The following is a 26,474-nucleotide window of genomic DNA, read 5'->3' as shown; positions in this document are numbered from 1 at the left end:
AATAATTAGAATTAATCAATATTACGATGTATTATGTTAATAGCGAAAATGGTCAGTGGTCAGAATTAAAAGTTTATTATGGGCCACGAATGGATCGCTCGACACGGAGTCTTTTAAAATTTAAAGTAAGGATGTCCATTTAAATTCAACCGCCTTCACGAGTCACGTGGTTGAATCAACGGAACACGGAGCACATGCAGGGCGAGACGGCGCATGCGCAGTTCGGAATACCGACGAATTATTACGGAATGGTCGATATGTCGCGTGTGCCTGTTTTAGCAATTTTGGGTTCTACGGGTTGCGGAAAATCTCGTCTGAGCATAGAATTGGCTAGAAGATTTTTTGGAGAAATTATTTCGGCCGACAGCATGCAGGTAAGTGATAAAATAATGTTTCATTCCGTTATAAACTCTGGCCTCGTTTTTGTAGGTTAGGTGCATGTTCAAAAAGTTGTTTATTACCGGCTGTTTCGAAACTGTTCCCTTTATTTCAACTTAAAATAGGCAGATTTTAATTTTCTTCGATAGAATTAACTTACTTATTATCGAATATGAATTATCTGGTTCACAAAAAATATTTTACCTGTAAAGATGTAGATAGGTTAAATCCTTTGAATGGTGTTTTCTTCATTCATACTCAGACCTGTTTATGTTTTAGTATGGTAATTTTGGAGTTGTTATTTGAATGCATAATATTTTACGCTAGTATCGCAATCCTGTTAGCGCAATCCTTGATGTTAAAGAAAATTTTATAACAGTTTAAAGGTGTATAGTGGTTGATGTTGAAATATCGTAACATTTTACGTTCATTACGTAATTTTCATTTGTTTTAGATTTTTGTAACTGTTACATTCGATTAATAGAGTATATTTTGGATTAACATTGTTATTATTATTACTTCAAACTTATATTGAACTAGCTATATACAACGATTTAGATATACGTGAATATACTCGGTTTTTTAAAATATTAGCAATTATTCAAAAATATGTTTTTGAATACTCAGTTCTTCTCTTATCTCTGTACAGAGAAACTTCATTTGACATGGCCATTTTTTGAACGATTTATTCAATTGAGTATAAAGAAACGATGTATTAAATTACGGCTAACTATTACTAACTATTACAACCCATTTTAAATAATTGTCCCGTTAAAAATCGTCATCTGTTTTCATGTTTTTCTACTTTTATCGATTATTTGAAGGCAAAGAATTTCAGATATTGAAACAGGAAATAGACGGGCATTTATTTTGTGTATGCAAAATCTGAAACTGGTCAATTAATTAATTCTTCGTATGTCAAAACGTCTTATAGACGGATACAGTTTCATGCAGACCGATTTCGACGAAAAATTTGGAACATTTCAACCAAGGAAATCTCGGATTTGAAGAATCTCTGACATTCTTAAAAATCCTTGGACCAGTGATCCCTCTTGAACAGCTTCAAAGCAGTTTGTACTGCGCAATGTACCCATGCATCGAATTACTAATGCAGCACAAAAATTTTTACGAGTGAATTCCTGAAATTTTAGTACTGAACATAAATCTAAACACGACGGAGATCATGCTTACGTAGCCACGTTTTTATTATTGAGGGAAAAAAATTTTGTTTCGGACCGTAAATCTCTTATTCTGAGCATTTACAATGTTGTCTTCGCCAGTGGATCGACGATTGTATCTTATAGTCTGGGTTCTCCCAAATATAATAACCACAGAAGTAGCGAGGGCTAATTGTACTAATTCGTGTCCTGTGTGAAGAAAAAGTTACATTTTTCCATTGTATCAACAGATACTATCATTATTCGGTATTGTGCTTGAAGTATTAACCTACTACCCCATTACTGTTCTGTTTTGTTTACTCTCAATGTGACAAATTTTTTGTCCTCTTCGGATAGCAGACGAGTGGAAAGTCCAGAGTTAGCAACAAAATATCGGTATACAATAAGGAAAGATTCCAAGCCTCGAAATTCTGGACTGACCGGGTCGGAATTTTTCGAGATTTTCGAGGTAATACTGTATTTTTGCATACAAACCAGCCCAAAGACGTATTATTCTAGGAAAATTTAATTTGTCCAGTATTTCTGTTGTTTGAATAATTTTGTACATCAGGATTGTCTTCAGAATTACGTAATGTAGAGTTTCCGGGCAACCTCATCGCTCTATGTTAGTTTCTTTAGAGTCGTAAATTTTAATGCGGCTGTATTTAGGGAGCTTCCAGTTAATCGCTCTAATTATTCTGCCCGTCCACATATCTAAAGTAACGATGAGGGACGTTTAATTACACGTCTGTGACATTAAGGCGACCGAAATTCGTCGGAAATGACGTGTCCGTAATTATTTTCCTACCGCTTTGTCGCTCATCTTGATACGCGTCATCTTTGCGTCACGCGTGTTCGCCGACAAAAATGCACATTTCACTTGGGAAAATTAAGTTGTTAAAGGTGTTTTAATAAGAACCGTCTAAGTTCAATTTCTCTAATTACCACAATAGAGTTTATTCCGCTATGTGGTAGGCACAGAGTTCTATTAGGTTTTGAAATATCGGGAATTAATTTCTAAAATAGTCGTAAATATAAAAATTGTGATTTCAACAATGGATTTTTAGTTTACCAAATTTTATTACTTTTAGTGTATAGACAGAAATTGTATCAAGTTTTTTAAGTTCTCTACTTTTCAAGTCAGTAAATTTTTTTGGAGATACTGTTAATGTTATCCTTGAAGTTGTTTTTGTTGTAGTGTAATTTATATATACTCGCTATCGGTGAGCAATTACTATTAGTGGTGACAGACAAAAATGATAATAACTGGGAAATAAGTTTAGTCTTCGAAATGTGTTACGAAATGGTTAACAAACTCAATTGGTTGATAGTGTAAGGTAATTAATTATAATGTTATGAATGGTAAGGGATAAAACATTTAATCTCTTCAGGGACGAATTTATTAAGAACAGAAAGAATATTTTTTTTATTCTTCGGCTGTATTTAATTAAAATATAGATGTTTATAAATATTCAGGACAATCAATTGATAGAATATTTTTTTTCTAAAAACTAAACGTACACATATGTGCCAGTATCCTTCAAGAGTTTAACAGTCCATTTTTCCGCTTTGAACATTGATACATCTTTTTGTTTACAATTTTTATTTATAAGCATAAACAATGAGGTTTGGATGCGGATATCCTAGCACACGTTGCAAAAGTTACTTTGGAACGGCTTAAAAAACGGTACAACGACAGAAATTCGAATGCCGTTCGAACATCGCAAGCAATCTTTCCAAGTGGGTATATTAATTTCAACGAACTCTTTAAACGCTTCTTGAGAACCCGCATTGTAAGAATCCATCCGGAAGATAAATTAAGTTACGTAAACCGTTTCATCAATTGATGCGTTACTTTACATACTTATATACATCTTCTGCATTAATGAACGGCCTGCCCCGACTTATCTCCAACATTATTAATATATACGAACGAGTTTTATTATCTTACATTGTAGAAGCGAACTGTTTAAATGCAAAGCAGTAAAACACGTATGATAATCATTACAAAGTAAGGTGATTGAATTAAATTTCGTCCCCTTGAGTGCGGTGTTGGTCGGAGAATCGTGGGATTTCCGGTTCTTTTTCGGCCCTTGAATTAATAATGTAACCGACATCGTATCCTCCGTTTCGTCGAAGAAAGTGAAACTTCTTCGAATACATTAACAGTTCCAGAATTTTCTTTGGTTTTCATAATTTCTTCCCTCTTTATTTATACAGATGTTTATATCGATACTGTCATTCGTATAAATGAAGTGCAAACTTTGTTTATAAGAGTTGATCCACTTGACACGATATTAGGATAATCAAACGATATTACAATACAGTAGAACTCCACGTATTTGAACTCCTTAGGGTACAGACAGTTCATATAATCGGGCCGTTCAAATAAAATAGGAATCCACCTATTCTCCCCACTCTCCACAACTGTTCGTTCAAATAATAGGAGTTCGCGTTCAAATAAGTAGATTCAATCGCACATTCACACAAATACACGTTTTTTCTGCTTATACCAATTTTGAATACTATGTTCAGAAAATGATTAATTTATTAATTATTTAGTAGATACAAAAATTACTGCAAAATTTATATAAAAACATTTCTTTTGTTTTTATTCATGCCATTTATTGCCGCTTCCACTTGATATTTCATTATTTCTTGTTTGTTCTTTTTTATATAACACATTTTTGGTTTTGCACTATTATATTCTTTAGATAGAGCAGTTTCCGACTCACCATTTTTAATCCCTTTAGTTATTGGACTTTTTCTTCAACAGTAAGCATATTTCTGTTTTTATGCATCGAATTGGAAGCCATCTCGAGATACTATGACAGAATGCACAAAATTCGTTACGTGACTAACGAAATGCATATACTGAGCGTAGAGTATGATTCTGTTTTGTTTCTTGCATTCTAAAGACATTCAAATAATTGAAGTGACGCTCGGGCGTCGTTCGGATAAAAATTTCGATGAATTAAATGGAGTTCAGATACGCGGAGTTCTACTGTAATAAGTATCTGTTATTAGTTTATTTTATTCGGGTTTTTATTTTGTACTCTGTGTTTTTCTTGTAAGAATAGAACAATTTCATACAAAGTTTTATTTTCGTTTTCTTACCGACTTAAGAATTATTTCTAAAGCGACAAACGCTTCGGAATAATTCGAAATGTATATTATCTGAGCGTATGCTTCTTCCTTATTCATTTTTCTTCTACGACGTAGCATGTGTGTACATACTTTGGCAAAAACATGCATGTAAAAGCAAGAACAAATTGCTACGGTATATGATCTCCATTCATATCATTATGAACATTAACATTTTGCTATTAATATCAAATAGTTGTTAATAACGTCCGGTAACAGTTGCAATGCATTTAACCCTGCTATTCTCTTCATTTATTCTTCACGTTTGTATCCCTTCGAATAAAATTATTTCAAACTTCGAAATGATTTGTTTATAAGAAATGGGAAATACACAAAAAGTGGGCGTAAAATTGAAGTATTTACGTTGGATACTAAAAAAAAATATTTAAAAACACAATTCCTATTGAAATATGTATAATCCTCATTTCAAAAGAACAGCAGGATTCAAGGTGGACATTTTTTTTAAGATATGCATTTATCAGTTTTTATTTCACCATAGAAGTGTATCAGATGTTTTACTAAAATAGAAAATCTATCAAGCACCAAATATAGAAATCCACCTCATTTCCATGCTTTCCGTTCCTATGATGGTTTGTAGTCGCATCGACGCGTATATTTCTGCCTCTCCTTTTATCTTCTCGTCGGACGTAGATTCTGTTTTTAAACCGCACGTTCTCACGTGACATCGCTCTCGAAGTAGGTATAAATCACGTGTTTCCGCATCGGTCGCAAACAGATTTTCTTTTCGGACATTTCGTAATGTGTACCCCCAGACGGCCTCCAGCGTTTTCATTCATTATATACAAAGCCAGTTAATTATTTCGGCTTCAACAGTGATCACTTTTCCGCTTACTGCCCACGCGAGATTTTAATACTATGTAGCTTATAAATCGCCGACTCCACTGGTTCGTTCATCGTTTTCATTCTTTTCGGAAAATCAGAAAATTTTCTAATATTTCCTTTTAACCTATCTCTCTCTCTGTTTCTCGAGTGTCATGTATAATTGATGATGGGATTCATTCTGGTTCACACAATGAAGACGGGTCTTTGCTTTTCGTTCGTGTCATTGCACCATACTTCCATTTTTTTTCATCACTCATTTACCAGACCAGTGTAACGGTGCTAAAAATTGTAAAAAAAAGTTTCGTTGAAAAATCAGTGACCTAAAATTGGGCACTTCTCTTCTTGCAAGGTACGGTAATTCTTCGACAGCAGTGAAAAGTGAATCAAATTTTCTCCCCATTTTTCAATATCTTATAGGCTTAAGAAGCATGACTTTAGAATGTTTTTTTTTTTAAATTCCTAAGAATAGAATACTTCCCAAACAAGTTTTTCTCGAAACTATGTTTTTCAGACTGGCGCGTAAGATAACTTAATAAATAATTAACCGGTCGACTTGATACTTCCCTACAATAGACACACCTTATTGAAGGATCAAAGAAAAAAATTACGAAAAACATTACAAATGATATGTTTCTTTTTTAGTGCGAAGTACAAAAAGGAACGAAATTTTCATACCTGATTTTCAAATTGCTACTTTTCTTGCGATTTTCATTCCAGAATTTTAAAATTAGAGGAAATTTTACGTATATTGCTGTGAATAACAAAAGAATTTATGCTTCAAAAATTTCGATAGTATGTCATACGATAGCTGATTTAATTACAAAAAGAATGCAACAAAAATTGGAAAAATCGGATAATAACTTTATGATGGGCACCATTTGTATACAGTGGAATTTCGGATCAACGCGATTAGCACCACTTACAATGCAGGAATATTGAAACAAAAATTTGTTTACTTACCTGAATGTGTATAATAGTACATACCATGTAAAATAAGGTCAGGAAGTCTTTTCACCATATCCTTCTTTACATTCTTTAACACTAGAACTACTAATACTGCCAACACTTGCCAATACACTCTTACAACGACGACTAAAATGTTAAAACAATACGTTTTCTCAAATCTTTTCTAACTTTTATTACGATACGACATTAAAGAAATTAGTTAATTTCTAAATTTCTAAATTTTCAAAAGTTTGCTATATTTATCGATCGATCGAAAAAGATATGCGTTTACCGTTGGTAGTTCTAGTGTTAAAAAAGTTCCTAATTGTCACCTTTTTTTCCGGCCGATAAAGGGGAAAGGGAAAGGACCGAAATTACTGAAAAGAAAAAGAAAGGAACGATTCCACGACTTCGAAATCCGTCCGAAAGGGGGTATTCTCCAGTTCCGTGTTTCGTCTTGTTCGGTCTGACTCACTGGAGCTCCGAACCGGTAGGAGGATATGATCTCTGATTTCGGCTGAGGCTGGCCGATGTTAATAATAACAGGATTTTCTACTCTGGTAACACCGGGGCTCTAAGCGTGTCTGCCGGGTCCACGCCCGTGTTTTCGACCGCGTGCATAAACTACGCGCAGGCTTCCGTTGACTACGTGTCGGGGAACTCGGGGCCAAAGTCAGACACGTGTACTGCCCACGCACGCGCCGAGCAGCGAAAAGAAAAGAAAAAAAATATATATATATATCTGCAAATTTTCTTGTGCTCCACGGCGCCGCCCCCAAGATTCTTCCCACACGAGAGAACGGTCCGCAAGAAGGGATCTTTCATCGAGAATTATTATGGATCGAAGAAGAACAAGAGGGGAACCGTTCTTCATCTTCGTAACGGCTGCGATAGTATCCTCCTGGGAGACCGTGATTCGGCAACTGTCAGTCAAACAGTCAGGCAGTCACTGGTAATTTTCGGTGTTTGCGGCAGTAATCAGAAACCATCTGGTTTGGCGGTTTCAGGGACAGAGGGAACCGATAGAGAACGGTTTACAGGACGACGCGACTGAGGCCCGACGACCCGAAAGCCGATGAACTGGATATACGGGCTCTCTGGCTGTGTCCGTCGTGATAGTATGCCTCGGAGCACTTGGCCCATTGAATCTTAAACGTCGTCGTTAGACTTCGAAGGAATTCGAACGAGCGTGTGTGACCCAGGGTTCGTGGAACAGGAGAAATCATGATGGGAGATAACTCGTTTAGGAATGCCTGATTCTGGAGGTAAAACGTCTCGCCTATGTGAATTCGAGCCGTTTTGATCGGGAAATGTTAAGAGATCGTAATGTTTGTTTTGCTGTGTTAATTTCACTGCTGGACATGTTTATAACATTATTTATAAAGGACATTTAGAGTTCTGAATAGCTACTTGGTATGCAACTTATTTTGGCTTATGTGTCGGGTAACGAAAAGTGATACGGAAAGCGGATCATATATTACTTTATTCGGAAAGATAGTCTCCTTCGGTTTCTATTACCTTGTCATAACGATCTAACAACTGTTTTATTCCTTTCTTTTTTTAATGAAATTTTTCCACTCTGATATCAGGATTAACTCTCTTTCGACGTCTTATCGATTTTGGAATTGCCGATTTCGTAAATGGGTTGTCTGTTGCTCACTACACTACTTTGATTGCGGAAGATATTTTTCGAGAGGTCTCTGCAATCGTGGTGTTCAATTTGAATTCTTAAACAAGTCCGAATAACTGACTTCGACACCGTTGTACAGGGATCACTTTTTCAAAACATTAAATGATTAATTTCCTTAAGTGTTATATTAAATAAGCTTCGGATTAAGTATACATAACTACGTTTTTAATTGATGTAAATGTGCGTATGTATGAATAGTTTCACAATGACAACATCTACAGACGTCACGAAATTTTTTGGTTACCTGATATAAAGTTGTATGTTTTTTGTATAGATAATTAATTTGAATGACCTTCTTCCAATAAGTATTAGCGTAAATAATTTTAATTTCGTTTTATCAAAATTTGTTTTCTTCTTATTTACCTGTTTTCTTCATACGAAAAATATACTATTTTTGTTTCAAATTCATTTTAATTTTAGTTTACCGAAAGTAAGTTTCTATAAAATAGATCTAACTGTTACAGTCGTTTGTAATTAATTTCGACACGTAAATACAGATGTAAGTACAGGTGTTTTTTTAAATACAGTTTCAAAGACACTCGTATTATCTGCTTAAGTGATATCATAGTGTATGGCACCATTGCAGAATCTAAATTGATAATAGCGTAATATTGGTAACAGATATCCCGATATTCAACGGCATAAATAGCTTTTGACTTACAAACTAACAACTGAGTATCTCAAAAGCAATTTACTTTCAGAATTTATGCACACTAGATGCTTTTTGTTTCTTGTTTAAAATTTGTATCGATCAATTCGATGTATATTGATATCTGTGTACCATATTTATAGGATATTATGTGGAAGAGTAGCATTAGCTTGTGGGAACCAATATTATATTTTTTTGTCAGACATTCGGTTCACTGTTTAACAAAAGGCACAATGTAATTTCGGATTCGCTAGACTCATGGGATACATTGAATCAGTTTGCTGTGGGTCACGAGCAATGCGGGTTAAAATCAATGCATTCAATGTACGATTAATACGATTTTGCGGTCGTTCAACTGGATAAGCATGGAATTCTCGGACAGTTCGAAACGTCTTCAACATTTGATTTAGAAAATTTATTTACATCGATAATACCTACGGCTCTATTATATAATTTTTTATAAAATGAATCTACTCTACAGAAATATTCAATGGTAACGATATTAATTGAACTTTTTAATGTAAACGGAAAAATTCATGGAGTCAGCTGTTTCATTTTTGTGAAGAAATCAGAAGTTTTTAACTAGTTTATCATACAGTCTATTACATTCGCTCATGTGTATGAACACTTGTGATCACAAGAATGTTTACAGGATAGAAATATAAAATAATAGGAATTCTGAAAGTATTCAATTTTTTTCATTGATCAATTTTCAGATATTGCTTTCTAAAACTTTGATGTTGCATAAACTTCCGCAGTCTAATTATAACACAGTAAAATTTATTTACTTTATTTTGTTTTACTTGTTGCCAATTGCATTTACTACAAATGCATAAAATCTACAGTCTAGAAATACTAAAGTAATAGATGAAACATAATTACGAATTAGAGTATGTAGTCCCACTGAAGTCTTCCTCTATGAAGATTAGGAATATCATCTGTTGTTTTCTATCGTTTCTGTTATCGTAGACTGTGGTTTCAACATGTAACCAAATATATTACTATCATATCGTACAATCATACGTGAAAAAAATACATTAACTTGAACGTAGTAATTTTTTAAACATTAATTTCATTAGTATTTTCTGTACTAATTAACGAAGAATATCGACTTCCTCAAACGTTATTTTCATAAATATCAATAATCCTAATAAAATCCATACTCTTCGTTAATTAATGAGAAAATCCTAAAGAAATTGATCTTTATAGAATTATTATGATCAACTACATACGTACACAGTCACTTTCCTGAGATCCAATCAAATTAAGTTCCTGGTAATTTTTCACCAGATACTAAGGACAATATTTCATTAATATTCGAAACCACAATCATACATCTAATATACATCTATCGAACAGGAACCTTGTATCGATATTATCATCCATTTATCAAGCCACAAAAAGGAAATTCAATCGACAAGTCGAAGGATCGTAATCCGTGTTCCGACAAAAATGTCCGAATTTTCGGGGCAGGTTTTTCTGTCGTGCGCTGATCATACATCGTTTGTTGATAATTTATCACCAGGATGACCCGCGGACGGCAACGCACCCGTGGGTCCTTGAATTGAAAATACACTTTCGGTCGTTTCGAACAGAAGAAACGATTGCGTGCCGCGCATGAAAAACTTCCGCTGTTGCCCGTGAGAATGGCGTCTCGTGTTACGAGGAAGCGGAATTTCTCGCATGTAAAGTTGCGAATTAAATTTTCTAACTATAGTTCCAAGGCTTTGTACCCACCGCGAGCTTTTCACACGGGATGCAAAGCTTTGTCGAAATTGTATTCGTCCGAGATACGTTTGTTAAATCATCGTCACAATTGTACGTGCCAGCAGATGGAAACAAATGTGTGTCCATTGCATATATTTATTGTAAAACCATTAAAATGAGGATTTCATTGCTATAAATAGACTGTGGATTTTATGCATTTACAGCGTGCTCTAGAGTCTGAAATTCAGTATAATAGGAAGTTTAATGTTAGTATGCGAGTTTTCCCCTACTAGAAAACGTTTAAGATTTTCCTTAGATAAATAAAAAAGTAATATTTTCTTTTCTTTTTATTCTGCATTAATTAACAATTAACAATCATAGAAATCCAAATACAGGAATACGAAAAGCAGTATTATCATAATATTCAAAGTAAATTGACATTAAACTTTGGTATATGATTTTAGAGGACCATTAAATGGTACCTAGTACCGGACATATAAAGAATAAGTAACCTAACGCATGGCAGATTCAAAATAGTTTACAAAGATGACAAAATTTGTGATATATTGTTAAATATATATTTAATATAATAATTAGAACATTCAGGAATATCGACTGTTGCGACCCAACGCAGGTAGGCGATGGTCGTAACGCTCAACGTGTCTTTTGGGCCGTCGACACGGTCACCAAACCGTCATAAACAGGGATTCTTGGATAGCTGCACATCACGTGCAAAACATTCGTGGTCCTTATAACCGTTCCTTATATTTCGGTGCTGACTTACAGGAATCCAAAAACAATACATGTACCAGGTTTGTAGGGGACCTCAAAAGAAGTATAGCGCAATTTTTGTTTTTGGCCCAATTTCAGTTCTTCAGGGTGAAAACATCCTTTGCAGGTAGATAGGTGTTCCCATATTTCTCTGTATATCTTTAAAACTATCGTAGATATTAAAAAAATGGTTATAATAAGAATGGTTTTTTATGCTCTATAAAACGCTGCCATTAAATTCGTAAAAATTCGTTGTTTAAATAAAAACATCCACCCTCCCCCCCACTTTTATTAATTATAAGATCTATCCCAGATTCTTGACGAAAACATACAGTACCGACTGAAAGTATGAGATCAGACTTTTAACGAAAGAGGAAAATATGGCGTTGTGGAGATTTATAGAATCTTGTATACCAAGAAGGAAATATTCATAGTTTGTGTTACTACTGGTTCTATCCTAATTTTGATTAAATCATTGATTACTTGATTACATACTTTTTAACCAGTGGTGCAGCTTTTTTGAAAATCTATCTAGCGCAACTACTGAATTTCTAAACCTAAGAATTAATTTTTGTTCAAACTATAGGTATGTATATTTATAATGAATTTTCTGAATGTTCAGCATTTGAACAATGGAAGGTACTGTCATTCCTCGGGTGAAACTTGTCTTGTACAACTCTATAAAAGGATTGATCGATTAAAATCGGTAAAAGTGTCCGAAAGCATCAATCCGATATTGATCGATAAGCGATTCGTGTAATTGAAGATTCGTGCAAAAAATCCATACGATGCGCTTCAGTGATCGCGACTGGTCTGTCACGAACGATATGAAAATTGTTGTAAAAATCGTGAATTACAGCTGGTCACGTATGTACAAGGCACTTGACCAACCGGTTTTAAATCCACGAGGCGGTGACGCTAAATTTACGAGGCTCCTTTGTCAACGTGGCCCTTGAGGAGACTCGCGACCGACGACGTTCTACTAGATTGTTATGGTGCACACCCTGATATCCTCAAAGAAAATAAAAAATTGTTTTTCACCGTTACCAACGTTACCGCTTGACAAGTACTTTATCGTATGCTGTGTGTAGCCCAAGCATACGGTGTTCCATAACAGATATCATAAAAGGTAAAAACAAAAATTTTTTTTTTGTATTTTAAACAGATCGGTAGAGGTGCAGATTGTCAGAAAATTCATTGTAAAATTCACTTACTAATTTACTTAAATTTAGTTAATATCGTTGCTCTGTCCAATTTAATTGATATAGATTATAATAGAACAATTTACGTTGCACAGTGTTACTTCTAAATTGAACGTAAAAGCATCGAATTATGTTCTGTAGGTGGAAATAATAAAGGAATGTTACATAAACTTTGGTTTGATTATGTTGTATGAAAAAGTTGCTTACAAAAATATTTAAAGTGAAGCCAATACTGTGTTTATCTCATCTACATATTTTACCAACGTATAGGTATTATTTATAATTGATCAACGGTCAGTGCAATGTTTTTACGAATTTCTTGTTTTATAGATTACTTTACAAAACCAAGAAAACAGAAAAGAAATACTTCGTTGATGAACGTCTAGCATAAAGATCGAGGTATTTTTTAGGAAATTGCAACGATCCTTAATTTTGAACATGTTTGAGACCCACACGAAATTTTGTAAATTGATAATTTCCTACAAATATAATTCTCATAATTTATGAGTCATAAACCTTTTCAAATCGTGGTATTTATCGCGCGACATCCAATAAACTGAAACCAGTAACAATGTTTCGAACTTAAACATTAGATTGTTTTCTGAAGCTTATTTTTGTTGTTTATATCTATGTCACGTTTAAACAGATACAAACGTGGAACATGGTATTTTTATCTTTTGGTCTATGGTTGTGATGTTAAAAGGTCATTGAAAGTCCAGCCGCGGGAATATACGAGGCATTTAAATCTCCCCACCATAAAGGTGACGTAATTGAGACACAAAAACGCTGAAATATTTGAAATATTTCTCCTCGGTTAACATATACCTACACGTTATATTGAGAAACAATTGCGTGTACGAAAAACTCGTCTGAAGAATACAAAATATACAAACTTCCCGAATGTTAATAATATACGATAAATTTGAATGATAACAAATTTGAACGATCGAAAGAAATGTTTGTTTAGAATTTAGTGTGACTTAAATTGTAATAGTCGAAAATAGCTATGTATATGAGATATTGTACAAAATAGTATTTCATTATAATGTTATTTTTGGTTATAGAACTTTTAGCTTTTCCATATTTACGATCGATAAATTCTTATTATTTTGTACTCATATGATATTTACCGCTGACAAATGACAATTAGAAAGGGATCACGCGTCGCGTAAAGAATTTATTTATTTCCAATTTATTATAAGTACTAATTTAAATGTAAATTTATGTAAAACAAACATCGTATTTTATTCCTTTCGTAATAGTAAAGAAATTGCGAAAATTATTCTAATGAAGTAAAATACTCAAGAAAGTGTAATACATAGTTAGTACGTATTAACAATGCTAAATCTATACTTTTCATTTTAGCTTCAATTATTTTGTCTGATATTAAACAGTTTCGAACAGTAAATTTATATAAATGATATTTTATGGTATTAACGTTACGATGTTATATAGAAAATTAATGTTTATATACAAAAAATATAAAATTAGAAACTGTACGATCGTTGGATTACAATTTATACATGATATTAAGGTTTCAGGAATAATTTCAAAGTTTCTGAGGTGCCTCTACCTGTAGTGCACGTCTAATTTGTCAGGTAGAAGTCTTGCAACATGTGTTTCATTGAAACTGCATAATTTCAGTTTTCTTTGTCCCTACTGTCTCTTTGTAATATAAGCCGAATCAATAAAGTAGGTATTGTATACCTCTTGTGTCAGTACATATTATTCTAACGTAACACGTGTCGTTACACTTGCATAGCTGACAATGTCTCAATATAGTCTCTTTTACACGTATCTAATAACCGTTATATTTTAGGACGTTCCTTCGTTGCAGACACTAATATGTTTTTCATCGTATTTCTGTATCTATGAAAGATTATGCGTTCAAATCGTTGGCCAGATAGCTGATATAATCTATTATCAGTAGCTGTAGTATCTGCGTATGTCTAGTATGTATTTCCTAATTTAACCCTTTATGTTACGATTTTTTTTCACGACCGTTCTTGCTAGAGTTACCATTATTGCTCATAATTTTCTGGAAGTAATGGGAGTTCCGTGTATTTTTTGCACCATTGATACACCACATTTACTCTAAAAATTAGCACCAGGAAAATAGTGTTTTGACTATGACTTAAACATTAAGTTCTTTTTGAAGACAAGTCTGGCTGGATATTGTAAGGTAAAGGGTTAATTTCATGATTTTGTTCGTGAACATAAACCTGGGACATTTAGGTCTGTTTGAAATGCAGACATTATTAAACCGATTGGAAAACTCCAGTGATAGATTTTTTAAAAGTATTAAGTTCCTCAAAATTTAATACGCTGTTAATATCCATGAATATCTATTGACATATAAATATAACAATATCACTTTGAACAAGTTATACATTTGACGTAAACGTCCGACTGAATAAACCGGTTTCATTGCAGAGATTGCTTTTCTAGTGACTCTGATTTTTATCAAATAGTTTATGAAAATGAATATTTGCATAAACATCCGTAGCCTGGTAATTAAATATGATAATGGAGGTATGTTTGGAAGTTTCTTGTTGCTCGATCGTTTTAATGACTACATTAATACCGTTCGTGGAAGCTTTCCTGTTAACCAGATTTACTTAATAAAAGAGTTCTCGTGTATTGACGGTTCGGATGAGTAACAACGGCTGTGTTACACCGTTCGTAGATTATATTCCCAGGGAAGAGTTTATTATACCTTTATGATTAATGCAGTCGACCGTGCGCACGCTGTAGGAATTCTACAAGTCCCGCCGCCTCATCCTGGTCAATGAAGGATGTTACATAATCCGAGGAAGATTATATATCCTTACATAATTTTGCAATTATTCATATCCCTTAAGGTGACAGATTTCATCGTTTTTTTTTTTCACACACAATAACTTTAATGTACGTGGTCCGTTTGACAGCTTTGTCTCCACACGAATGTATACGTGTCGCTTTGTCTTTTTATTGAATTGTTGTTGCAGTGCGCAATTATCTTCGTAAATACGATTTTTATCCCTTAATATTCGCTGTATGATTTTTTGGTATGACACGTGGAGTAGTATTCATCATTCTCACTGTATTGCAAGCATCAATAGATCTCCTTTTATAGTGACGCCTTATGACAGCCTAATGGCAACACGTTCCTTTAAATAATTTTCTAAGCAGAATTTAATTACGGAAATAATACTACGCGAATATTAAAAGTACTTTAGCCTGGATGTCGGGGTGCAGGTACTTTAAAATTATGTTAATTCAAGCAAAACGTATAATGCGTTTAAGATATTTCATAGATAAACAACTGGATTTCGACAGTATTTTCAATAAGTAATATAAATAAAAACAAATATTAACATAAAATGTTGTTTGCGTAGGTGACTAACCGGTCCGCGTAACGTTAAATCGAACACCTACGTGCACCATTAGAACTTTTGCGTACTAGATAGATTTATCTAATTGAACTTAAGTTACTTGGAAATTTTGATTAATGGTTACTAGTTACGTGAACTTGTCGTGTTAAACGATCATATTTCTTACAGACAGAAACAGGTGTACGAAAGTGGGTAAAAGAATTAATACTCAGCCAAGGTTCGCTGACAGTTTTACCGGGAACGTATACATCGGCGTCAGTGATTCGACGGTGTGTAATAGTAAAAATACGCATCAGTTTGTCGGGTTATTGATCCCGAAATGATGCCATTCCTAAACTCGTGACCGACAGGAAGTTGATAATATTCGCAGTAATAAGCAATGACATATCGTGCGTCACCTTGATCTTTCGTGTTCCGTATTTTTATTGCAGCATTGGAATGCGGTTGCAGGAAAATTGCAAAACCATTGATACATTGACGTCTACATTAGTATACTAAATAAAAAATGGAACACTCCATCTTGTCAGTACACTTTGTAGCTGTTCTCTTTTGCTCGAGAACGGTACCAATTACTCACGCGATAGACTACAAAATTTTAAATGAAAAAATTGTTTTTTTTTTAATTCAAAGTTGAATATTTTATATTTTTTGATTTTCTTTGAGAAACGGGTGATTGTTTCGAACAAATATTCTACTACGTCCATGATGTAAGAAAATACTGTTCATAGCTATGAAGATTGAACGTAAAGATTCTGATGGGTAGAAATTCGCTAAACACAATTTACCAGGAAATTAATTTTCATCTGAAACGGACAATGTAATTTTCTGATGTCTGCGTATTTTCCTTTACAAGAGTAGAAATTCGACCGAATAATCGAAAGAACTCTTAAAGTCGTGTAATGTTTATTCCGCGGACATACGTACTGAAAAACAATTTGACCTCCGACTTTGCAGTAACCTTGTTTAAGAAATATCCATCGATACACCGAAGTAAGGTGTATCGTGAACTGTAAGAACGAGGACAAATGATTTCTTACGCCTCTTTTTACAGAATTTTGCTGAATTAATCGATCGTTAAAAAATTTCCAATGTTTCGTCAGAGCGATTATTTAAAGTATCTTTCAAATTCTTCAGCAAAGTAGCCGTTTATGTTTATGCAATTCAGTATTTTCCATCGAATCATAAATTCTTGTAATTATTATACGTTTTCCTCCACAGTTTCTCAGAGGCGCATGCATCTTAAAAATAGATCAATGCGTTAGATAAGAATATTTATCGGGGAATCTATTAAAAATACGCTACAAAGTATGCTTGCCAATATCATTTTTTATAAACCATGTGTCAACATTGTTGCGTTGCAGTGTTGTCGGTTTTATCTTATCAATGTGTGATTGCCACTCGTAGTGCAATATCGGCTTGGAAGAAGTTCCGCAATGAGATTAGAATGTTTTGATCGGATCGCTTTGTAAAAAATAAAAACAAACATTCGGAGTACACGTTGCCCATCTGAAAGCCAGCCTTCTTCTGGTCTTAACTGGAAACATTTAACACATTATGTACTGGTTGCTACTTAATAGGTTCAGTCGATTCAACGATCAGCAGCCAAGGAACTGTTATTAAACAGTTCAATCACAGTAGCCAATTACATTCATGAAAAATACCAGAAACTCTAATAGAATAGCGTAACAATTTCTTCTGTAACCCTGATCTAAGGGTTATATTAATAGGTTTCTTATCTATAAGCACTGGAACTTAAAAGCCTATTAACAGGCTACCGATTAATAAAATATTAACAGCGCATCGAAACTTAAATCGCTAACTGCAGAAAGGGAATATCTCTATTTCTCCAAGGAATTCACTTTTTGGCAGGGTACCACCTTTGTAGCCTGAATACACCGTTCACTGCAGGGAAGGGACCTATCCATGCGTTATCTAGTGAGCTGTAGACGCAAATCATTTTCGTTTACTATCAATATTATCCAGGAGATGTCCCCTGAAAATTATAAAATTTTTACACGTCCCCTTTTTTTGCAGGTACCGATTCACTTACTGCGAAGGTATTGATCATTCTCGAGAAGTATAATAGCAATTTACCGCGACGACGAACGGTCCAGGGCATTTCGATCCGATTTCTCTCCGGTAAATTGCAAGATGTAATAGGTTGGATACGATAAGTACCATTACAGATTTCGTTATCTTACGTGTACGCCCTTATAAAGACACCGAGGGTACAGATCAGTACCCATGAACCCCGGTATATTAGATTTCGTTATCTTACGTGTACGCCCTTATAAAGACACCGAGGGTACAGATCAGTACCCATGATACCCGGGTTATAAAAGGGCGTGTTATCGTTAATTGGGATTTTCCTCCGATTCGACAAAAATCGTTGTTTCGCTAGCGACCAGACGCGCCAGGTAGATAAACGCAGAAAACACGCAGGATCGCGGTGCAATTGGATATTGGTGTTTGCGCGCGCGATAATGTTCCGGTTAATTAAATGCGGTAACCAGGTGCTAAACTAGAAACCAGATCCTCCTTCCCCTCGTTTGGGTGACCATCGGCTAGACATGGGGAGATCGCCTCGAGAATTCCACGCTCCCGATGAAATCTAACGTTCCTTGTGCCCCCCCCCCTCTCTTTCCGTGTCGAATGCACGTGAATGGGATTTAGAATGGCCCCCCCTCCCCCGCGATCGACGATCGTACATATCGGATGACCTCCTCGGGGATTGGTTGCGCAATGGGCATATGAAGGTCGTGCTACCAGTTCGCCAAGGTTGGAACGACGGAATCTCTTTCGAGCTATTTGATACAACTGGCTTCGATTCGATCGTTTGGAAATCATTCCGCGACCTGGAGCTCTTCTTTCGATATGTGGGTAACCTTTGTGTGTTGTTCGTTTGGTACGTGGACACAGTGAATGGTAGAGGTCTCTTTGGACGGAATGGACTGCTTAGTGTGTATGAGTTTAACGTGGTCAGAGACCGTGTTCTCCTCATAATTTTTTAACGATTATATACCATATTTATGTATTAACAATAGATATCTACTGTTACATTTTCTATTGAAATTGTGTTTGAGAACTGTCCTAAGTATACAGCCATAATTTGTCATTAATACATTTACAGTCCAAGAATATTTATCACTTTGTGTTTCATAATAATTATCATCGGCAATAATGAAATAATGCATCTTGTTATGTCTGTTAAAGAATTTTATGGAAGATCGACAAATGTATTTTTTTAGATTTCAGTAAACATAACTGAAAAATGTAATTCAGTGAATAGTTCTCCATCCTTTTGTTCCACTCGTGTTTTCGAATTTAAGAAATAGTTTGCCACTGAAAAATTTGAAAGAAAAAACAATCAGGGACCATTCTGACTCAAGGCTGTATAAAGCTTAAAGCGTAATGAAGGTCCGAGAAATGTTAGTTGTCAAGGATTCCGGCTGAATTAATGAGTTCCCAAGCGTATGCGTGTTTCTGTTGTTGCAAAATTTCACGGGTACAGTGTTAATTCGAGCAGAATTACGAGATGAGCCGCGAGGCTGTCGCGAGACGAACGTATCGCGAAAGAAATCGCGAAACTGGTCCCATTAAGGTCTTCGGTGTGCACCGTAGATTCTAAGATCCACTTAACATTTACGATAATTAGTAGGAATTCACGATGCTAATGGTCGGTCGTTCCATTTGCGGCTTGGGGCAAGAAGTACAAGTAGAACCTGACGTTTACTTTGAATCTCTCATTTTTCGCTTGGTTTGCATCCCTTCCTAACGGACGGTCCATTCGCGGGCAGTGTTTTGTTCACAAGTATCTTAATTTTCGGCGACCCAAGCAGCGTATATATGATTTTGTTTTCAAATGTGAGAATACGAAGTTTCGGAATGTCCCAAGCATTGGACTAAGCTCTACGCTGATGACACACAGTCACATTCTCATTCCCATGGCAGTTTAAAAATGCGGAAGAAAATATGAAAAGTTGGAAAGAGTCATCCTATATACATTTGCCTGTGTCTGCTTTTTGTATCCCAAAAATGACAATTATTTTTTTTCGGTTAAATGTACGTATGTTTGCACACATAATCATAATTATTTATATTCACAAGGTATGTTAATTGTTTATATAATAAGTTACTTGTCAGTTTTATTATTTGATATCTCAAATTAAGACATGAAAGGAAGTTGTTTAAAAAAACATCTTTATACTTTTCACTGTTTCTAAATAGCTATTGTTGTCAATAATTAATGTTTTTCAATAATTATCGGTACTTCTTCGAGATACCCTTTTGTTAAATTAGATGTTTGAAGGCAAATAGCCGTTAATTCACGTTGATCCTCATTTTCACACCAGATATTCCACAACAAATTAAGTGGCCTGTATGAATTAATGCAATTTTTGCTATTTGACGTTGAATTTGTAAATTCAACGTCACTCGTATGACACTTTCACTCGTATGACACTCTGACCCGATTACAGAGCTCCGGAACTACGGTGGCGCTCCTAATATCAAAACCCAATACGGCCATTATTTTACGAAACACTTAATGTTCAGTGCCGAGGAGCCTTCGAACATTCATCGAGGATTCACTGTATTATACAACAAGAAGAAGCCCGTATTACATTTATACCAGTCCGTGATAACGTAGCGTTCACTTCGAATAACGATGTCAAGTAAAAAGGACACCGGGAAGCATCCGGAATTAGTAGACCGAGCGTAAATGTTTAATCGCCACAGTTTTACGATGTATTAATTGCGCCGCGCAAAAAGCTTTCGAAGACCGGTGCCAGAATAGGTCTGTATTTCTTCGTCTTGTTATCCCCCGAAGCGTCTCATTACGCTGGGGGATATATGTATACACATCTTTATCGTGACCTTCTTCCGTGAATTCCTGACCCGTTCTTTTTTTCGCCGCCGATTAATCAAGTTCTGTGGTAGAGCAATACGACGAAAGAACACCACGGATGGGGTGGGTACCGTACGTTTGGTGTCACAGTGGGGCTATAGGGAGGACCGGTTTTTTTTCAAAAACAAAAAAAAACTTGATAAGAGGATGACGTGAGAAACTCTAATGCCCGATACACAGGGATATGATTCCGTTCGATTCGGCGAGAGGGGGATGGGGGTGTGGAAGGGGACAGGTGATCGGTGAAAGGAAGAGGGAGGATTAATGGCGGACCAGGATGGAAGGTGATTGTACAGGGGAGATGTAGGATGGGGGGACCGCCTCGAGGAGAGAGTGGAGAGACGAGATCGTTTGTATGCGGCCGTTCTTCCTCCCTGGACCAGTTTTCGTGCAGGTATACCCTAAAGCTATGACGACCCTGGCGGAATACTTCAAGGGTCTCGATCCGCTTCCTACAAGATCGGACATGTTCCTCGTTGTCATACCTGTAGATTAATCTGGCCTGCGTTGCTCTTACCTACCTACCTTTCGCGATACGTATAGGCATTTCGGAACAGTGGTCCGCCAGCGGGCGTTGCTTCACGCCGCTTAGAGGATTAGGAGTTTGATTTGTGACACTGGGACAAGTCGCGTTGGGAAATCGTTCGATGGACCGACTAATTAATTCGTGTAGGATTTCGGGAAAGCCTGGAACGTATAGGGAGAAGGGGGGGAAGGTAATGTGGCCTTAGAGACTTCGCGCGGTTCTGTTGGATCCAGGTTTGGCTCGGGGCTTTCGATATTAATCCCGTGTAATTAATCTTGCGCCTGATATGGTCGCTTGAAGTTGTGTAACGCCAGTCGGCAGCATATTTTCTTTCTAGAGCGTAACTGCGCCGAGGAAACAATGGGGAATAAGAACAAATGCAAATGGCAGGAATTGAAATTAAAATGAAACGTGGGTAGAGGACTGTATGTGGATTGTTCTGAAGGTTTGGAATGTTTTCAATGATTTTATAAGAAAAAAATTGCAATCGGAAAATGTTATTTCCCTAAATGAAATGTTTCTTGAGTTTCAAATAAACAGAAATGTTGCTAATATGTTGTTACGATTTTCGTGTTTCATTATATCTTACGAAGAAGGATGTCAGAAAATGGCTATTTTTGACCCTGACTGGAAATGAAACATTCATTCAGGACCTTGAAAAATGGCCTCCCAACGAACAAAAAATGTCCTTATCTTATCCTATCCTAAGTTGTCAAGCATAAGTGCAAATATGTGATAGTGATCGAAGTCACCTGTGCGTTATGTTTCATCGTCCTCTTCTTTGGATATTGAACTATCTTTAAATTAATTAGTGAAAAAATTATTCACATGTTTGCACTCATTTTTGATAATTAATCTACCGTTTTTCGTGAAAGTGATAAGGACATTTCTTGTTTCTTGAGAGTCACTCTTAAATGTCCTACATGGATTTTTCATATTCGGGTTGCGACCAAAAATGGTCATTTTTTAACATCCTCCTTTGTATATGTCATAAATGTACGCAGCTTATAGTCTGCTGATAATGAATACGAATACATTTGCAGTTACTGTTTAATATTTAGATGACAGAATTATTGATCGATCTATTTTATTCAGTTCAACAGAATGAAACTTCTTTCGGTTTAAAGTATGAATGGAGAATAATGTTCTAACTCAATCGATAGTAATCATTGTATAAAAAATATATTTCTTATATTGATAAGAAATGTGTGATAAAACTGTTACCAGCTTTTTCTTTTTTTTCGGTGCAGTAATCTTTTATTAGGAATAGTATACTAAATTAAGTTTTCAGCAGTCCAGTATAAATATACAGGGTGAATCACAAGAAACAGAAGATCTAAATTGCTCTGTTAGTGTGGATCTGCGATCAGAAGATCATTCTCTGTACGGTCGAAGACATTGATGACTTCCGTTATGAATGAAATTCTTAGATTGATCTTTTCTTCCTTTGAGTATATCAATAAACTGATGTCATATCTCCATAATTCATTGGCAAAACAGGTTGTACATACGTCTCTTGATAATCATGTTTGTCTACAGTCAAAGATCACGATTCTGTTAACGACGCACGTATTATTGTTATGAATGAAACCTGATAGCTTGAGTAAGCAGGCGTCCGTTGATCGAACTCAAAATTCTGAATCCAAGGTTATTAAAGGTCATAGTATCCTATGTCGTTGAACTTGTCTTGACATCAACTATTATCCTATGAAGTAAGAAATAAATGATGTCATTTACAACAAAACAACAATGACCTTTAAATAACTTTAGGTCAAAAATATTTGTATCATCATATTTACCCTGATCGGTAGTACGAATTTTCTTTTTGACATTTTTCCTGATGTTCAATCTTAAGAAAGATATTCAGTGTGAATGTTTATCAACGGAGACGTACATAGTCGCTGTACATTTTAAGAAATATTTTATGATTTATTACGAAGTTCTTCTGTGATTCTCAGTTGTGTATCTAATAATTTATTTAACAAACGACGCTGCTTGAATATTCACTCTCCTGATTCACTGTTATCGGTGTTTATTCGGTTTTGACTGGGTGAGTGACTGCAGCTTGAGTATCAGTTTGTTGGCGATGACTACTTTGAAAAAATGTGCCGACAAAAAGGGACCGCATCTTCAGAAGTTTTTACGGCACTTTGGGAGGACTTGGAAGGTCCCTTAAGTGCACTTGGCTTGTTTGACCGTTCTTGAACGTCGCTTAAAACTTTCTCTGTGCACACGTGGAACATTTATCATTTGTTCAAAACAAAATGTACAGAAAATTCGTTATATTTTTTTACGCTACAATAGTTCCTTCAAAACGGTGACTGGAATTTATGGGCTAGTTTTGTTAACTGATGACGAATTTCAGTTTAATGTTTAGTTCAATTAAAAGTTACGTTAATCATTTAATGATAATGTCTGGGTTGTATCCGACCCAAGTTATAGTTTCTTTCTGCTGTCCCCAGGCTATATTTTAATATTTTTTTTTATTATTCTACGTTTAAAATATTTTTTGTTATTTAGTAAATGTTCAATACTTATATTGTTATATGTTATATACCTCAATTATTATTCCTTCTTATATAAATAAACAAAAATTCAAATTTAAGATAACAACTTTTTTTACCCGTTCTGAAAATAGCAGAAAAGAGCTCGGGTCGGTTTCGACCCAACCTTATCAGGTACGACCTTAAAACCTATTTTACCATTCGAGGGTTAAAGTAATTATTTAAAAAAGAAAATACTTTGCTGAAAATTAAATGTCCTATACGAACGATTCGAACAGTAATTAGATTATCCGAGAAACACTTACATATGTACATTTAGGTGAATTTCATAGTATGGAGTGTGTCTATGAGAAAAATATATGACGAAGTTGCAAAAGTGTCTAGTAAAGAGTGAACGTACTGTAAAAATGAATATTTCGATTCCCTCTGAAGCATTCTTTGATTCGAAACAATGTTAAAATGATACAAAACAAACAATAACTCTGTACTTAAGGTTGGTACGTTTAGATAAATATTGAGACAATGAAATAAATACCAGATAAAACGATTAAATTATCATTAATACTATATAGATAATAAATTACTCATTCTTGTATCGAGACGTGATCGTTCGATTATATCTGAATATCGTGTCCTCCGATCAGTTCGTCTAATCTTCATTTTCATCGGTTCTCCGTAACCGCACGCAATTAACGCATCCCGTATATTATACGAATCGTAAAACGTATTTTCAAGGAGACATTCGAATATACGAGTGTTTTCAAGCATTTTCCATGCTCGTGGCTCAGCGTGGTTCCACCGACATCTTCGAATAATATCCAACCCTCCGCCAAGAGAATCTCTGGTGACCGGGGAACCGGGCGGAAAAAAGGTCTCTCATAAAAATTCCTTCCAATTGGAAACGAACTTTCGGAATTTCGTTCCTATCTAACGAAACGATATCCGAGCGATCGGTGTGCGTTCCTTTGATGTCTGTCCGGCCAGTGTTTGATGAATATTAAAATCTCAAGGGTAACGGTGCGTTTGACCCAGTTCCCGTCTAGGAAGCCGCGAATGATATCGCAACATCCTACCGTGACCCGAGCACATCCTTCGGATGTCCTAAATAATTCATCGGGCCCCCGCGATCGAGCGATTTTGGGCGCCCGTCTCGTTGGTCGTGCCGAAATAATTCTAATGCTGGCCATCCGCGATTGAAGTCTGTACACGTTCTGCTATGCGGCCCCAGCGTTTTCTACTGATTACGTATTCTACGTGGGGACCCTTTCCCATTGCTGATTTATTGACCCTTCACGACCGAACTTTGGCAAGTGGCACGCAACCCTTATAAAGGATTCCTCTTTCTTTCATAACAATACAATGCGAATTGCACTTTTTTAATTCATCAACGCCCGGCGATCGAATAAAGATGAAAGGAAATTGCGTTTTATATTATCAACGAGTATCCTGTTTTATTCACATTGGTTCGATTCCTGGAATCGAAAGTTGGTAATGTTACTTTCTTTTCGTTCTGTGTACCGTTTCGTTTTGGTGATTGTATTTGTTTTTCGTGCGGATTTTTCTGCAAGTACATAATTAAATATTAGACAATTTGGAAATATTGCATTTTTATTGAAGTTTTGGGAAGATTAAAATTTGTCTTGTACAGTGGTGGCGAACCTTTTTAGGTGCTCGTGCCAAAAATTTATAAATGATATTTATTGAGTTGCTGACGTGCCGGGTAATTTTTATTAGGGGGAACAGTTAATAAAAAATTAATTATCGCAGAATTTTATTGAAACAATTGTGAGAATTAACATAGAATTTCATAAAGATGAACTCGTAACTTGTCAATTATGTATGAATGAGATTATGCTGTTGTAGGTAGATTGGATGCCAAATCCTTTATACCAACCAAATTTTATTTGTACATATTATAACAATTAAAAATAACGGAATAATTTATAAGCGTATAAAACGATATCATCGGTAAATTGTTCACGTGCCAATAGAATTTTCGTACGTGCCATACATTCAGGAAAATTTGTAAAAATTCATAATTATTAGTTATTTAACATTGTAAGTTCATACTGAAAAATAGGTATTTAAAATTGCGTGTTGAAAAATATGCAACTGTAATGGCGTTTCTGATAAAAGCATTAAAAGAATTTTATATCACGCTTAACATTTCTAAAATGATTCTACCACTTTGAACGAATTTCAATGTAGCAATAAAATTGTTCGTATCGAAGAAATCCGACTGATTTAGCACACGCTGACAGGATGTAAAAGTGATAAAATTACATTCGAAAAGTTAAACGCGGTTATGTATTAAAAACAAAAATAAATATTGTAAAACGACTTCCATTCATGATGCTAATAGTGAGAACGGTAAGTTAATGGCTTTTACGTTCAAATCAGCTATTTACATTAAACGGTTTCATTGACGCGTATGTCTTCGGGAGATAATGCAAATTAGTGAATATAATGTCCGCGATCCGGATGTACCGCTCATGAATAAATAATCCCCACTGTTTTACAGACATTCGGAACATATATTTCGTTTCTTTATATAAACGGGTGGATTGCAGCGACTGCAAAATGTTATTCAACTTCGCGACTGGTTATTCGTCTTTTCTACGATACACTACGATACACTTTTACGGTAGTTCATCGTGATTACGTATTCTCAATAAATA

General features: G+C 35.3%; 1 protein-coding gene across 1 annotated transcript in view; it reads left to right on the top strand.

The window, feature by feature from the left end:
* The first annotated feature begins 233 nt into the window (after window positions 1–233).
* Window positions 234–26,474, top strand: part of LOC107191929 (tRNA dimethylallyltransferase, mitochondrial) — a 143,439-nt gene continuing 117,198 nt past the window's right edge. Inside the window, exon 1 of the mRNA XM_015581078.1 lies at window positions 234–374. Coding sequence (XP_015436564.1) covers window positions 249–374 — 126 coding nt within the window. The 5' untranslated portion in view covers window positions 234–248. The remainder of the gene's footprint in view (window positions 375–26,474) is intronic.

Source organism: Dufourea novaeangliae, unplaced genomic scaffold, assembly GCF_001272555.1.
Source record: "Dufourea novaeangliae isolate 0120121106 unplaced genomic scaffold, ASM127255v1 scaffold248, whole genome shotgun sequence".
Lineage (NCBI taxonomy): Eukaryota > Metazoa > Arthropoda > Insecta > Hymenoptera > Halictidae > Dufourea > Dufourea novaeangliae.
This window is presented reverse-complemented; position numbering and strand designations above follow the sequence as displayed.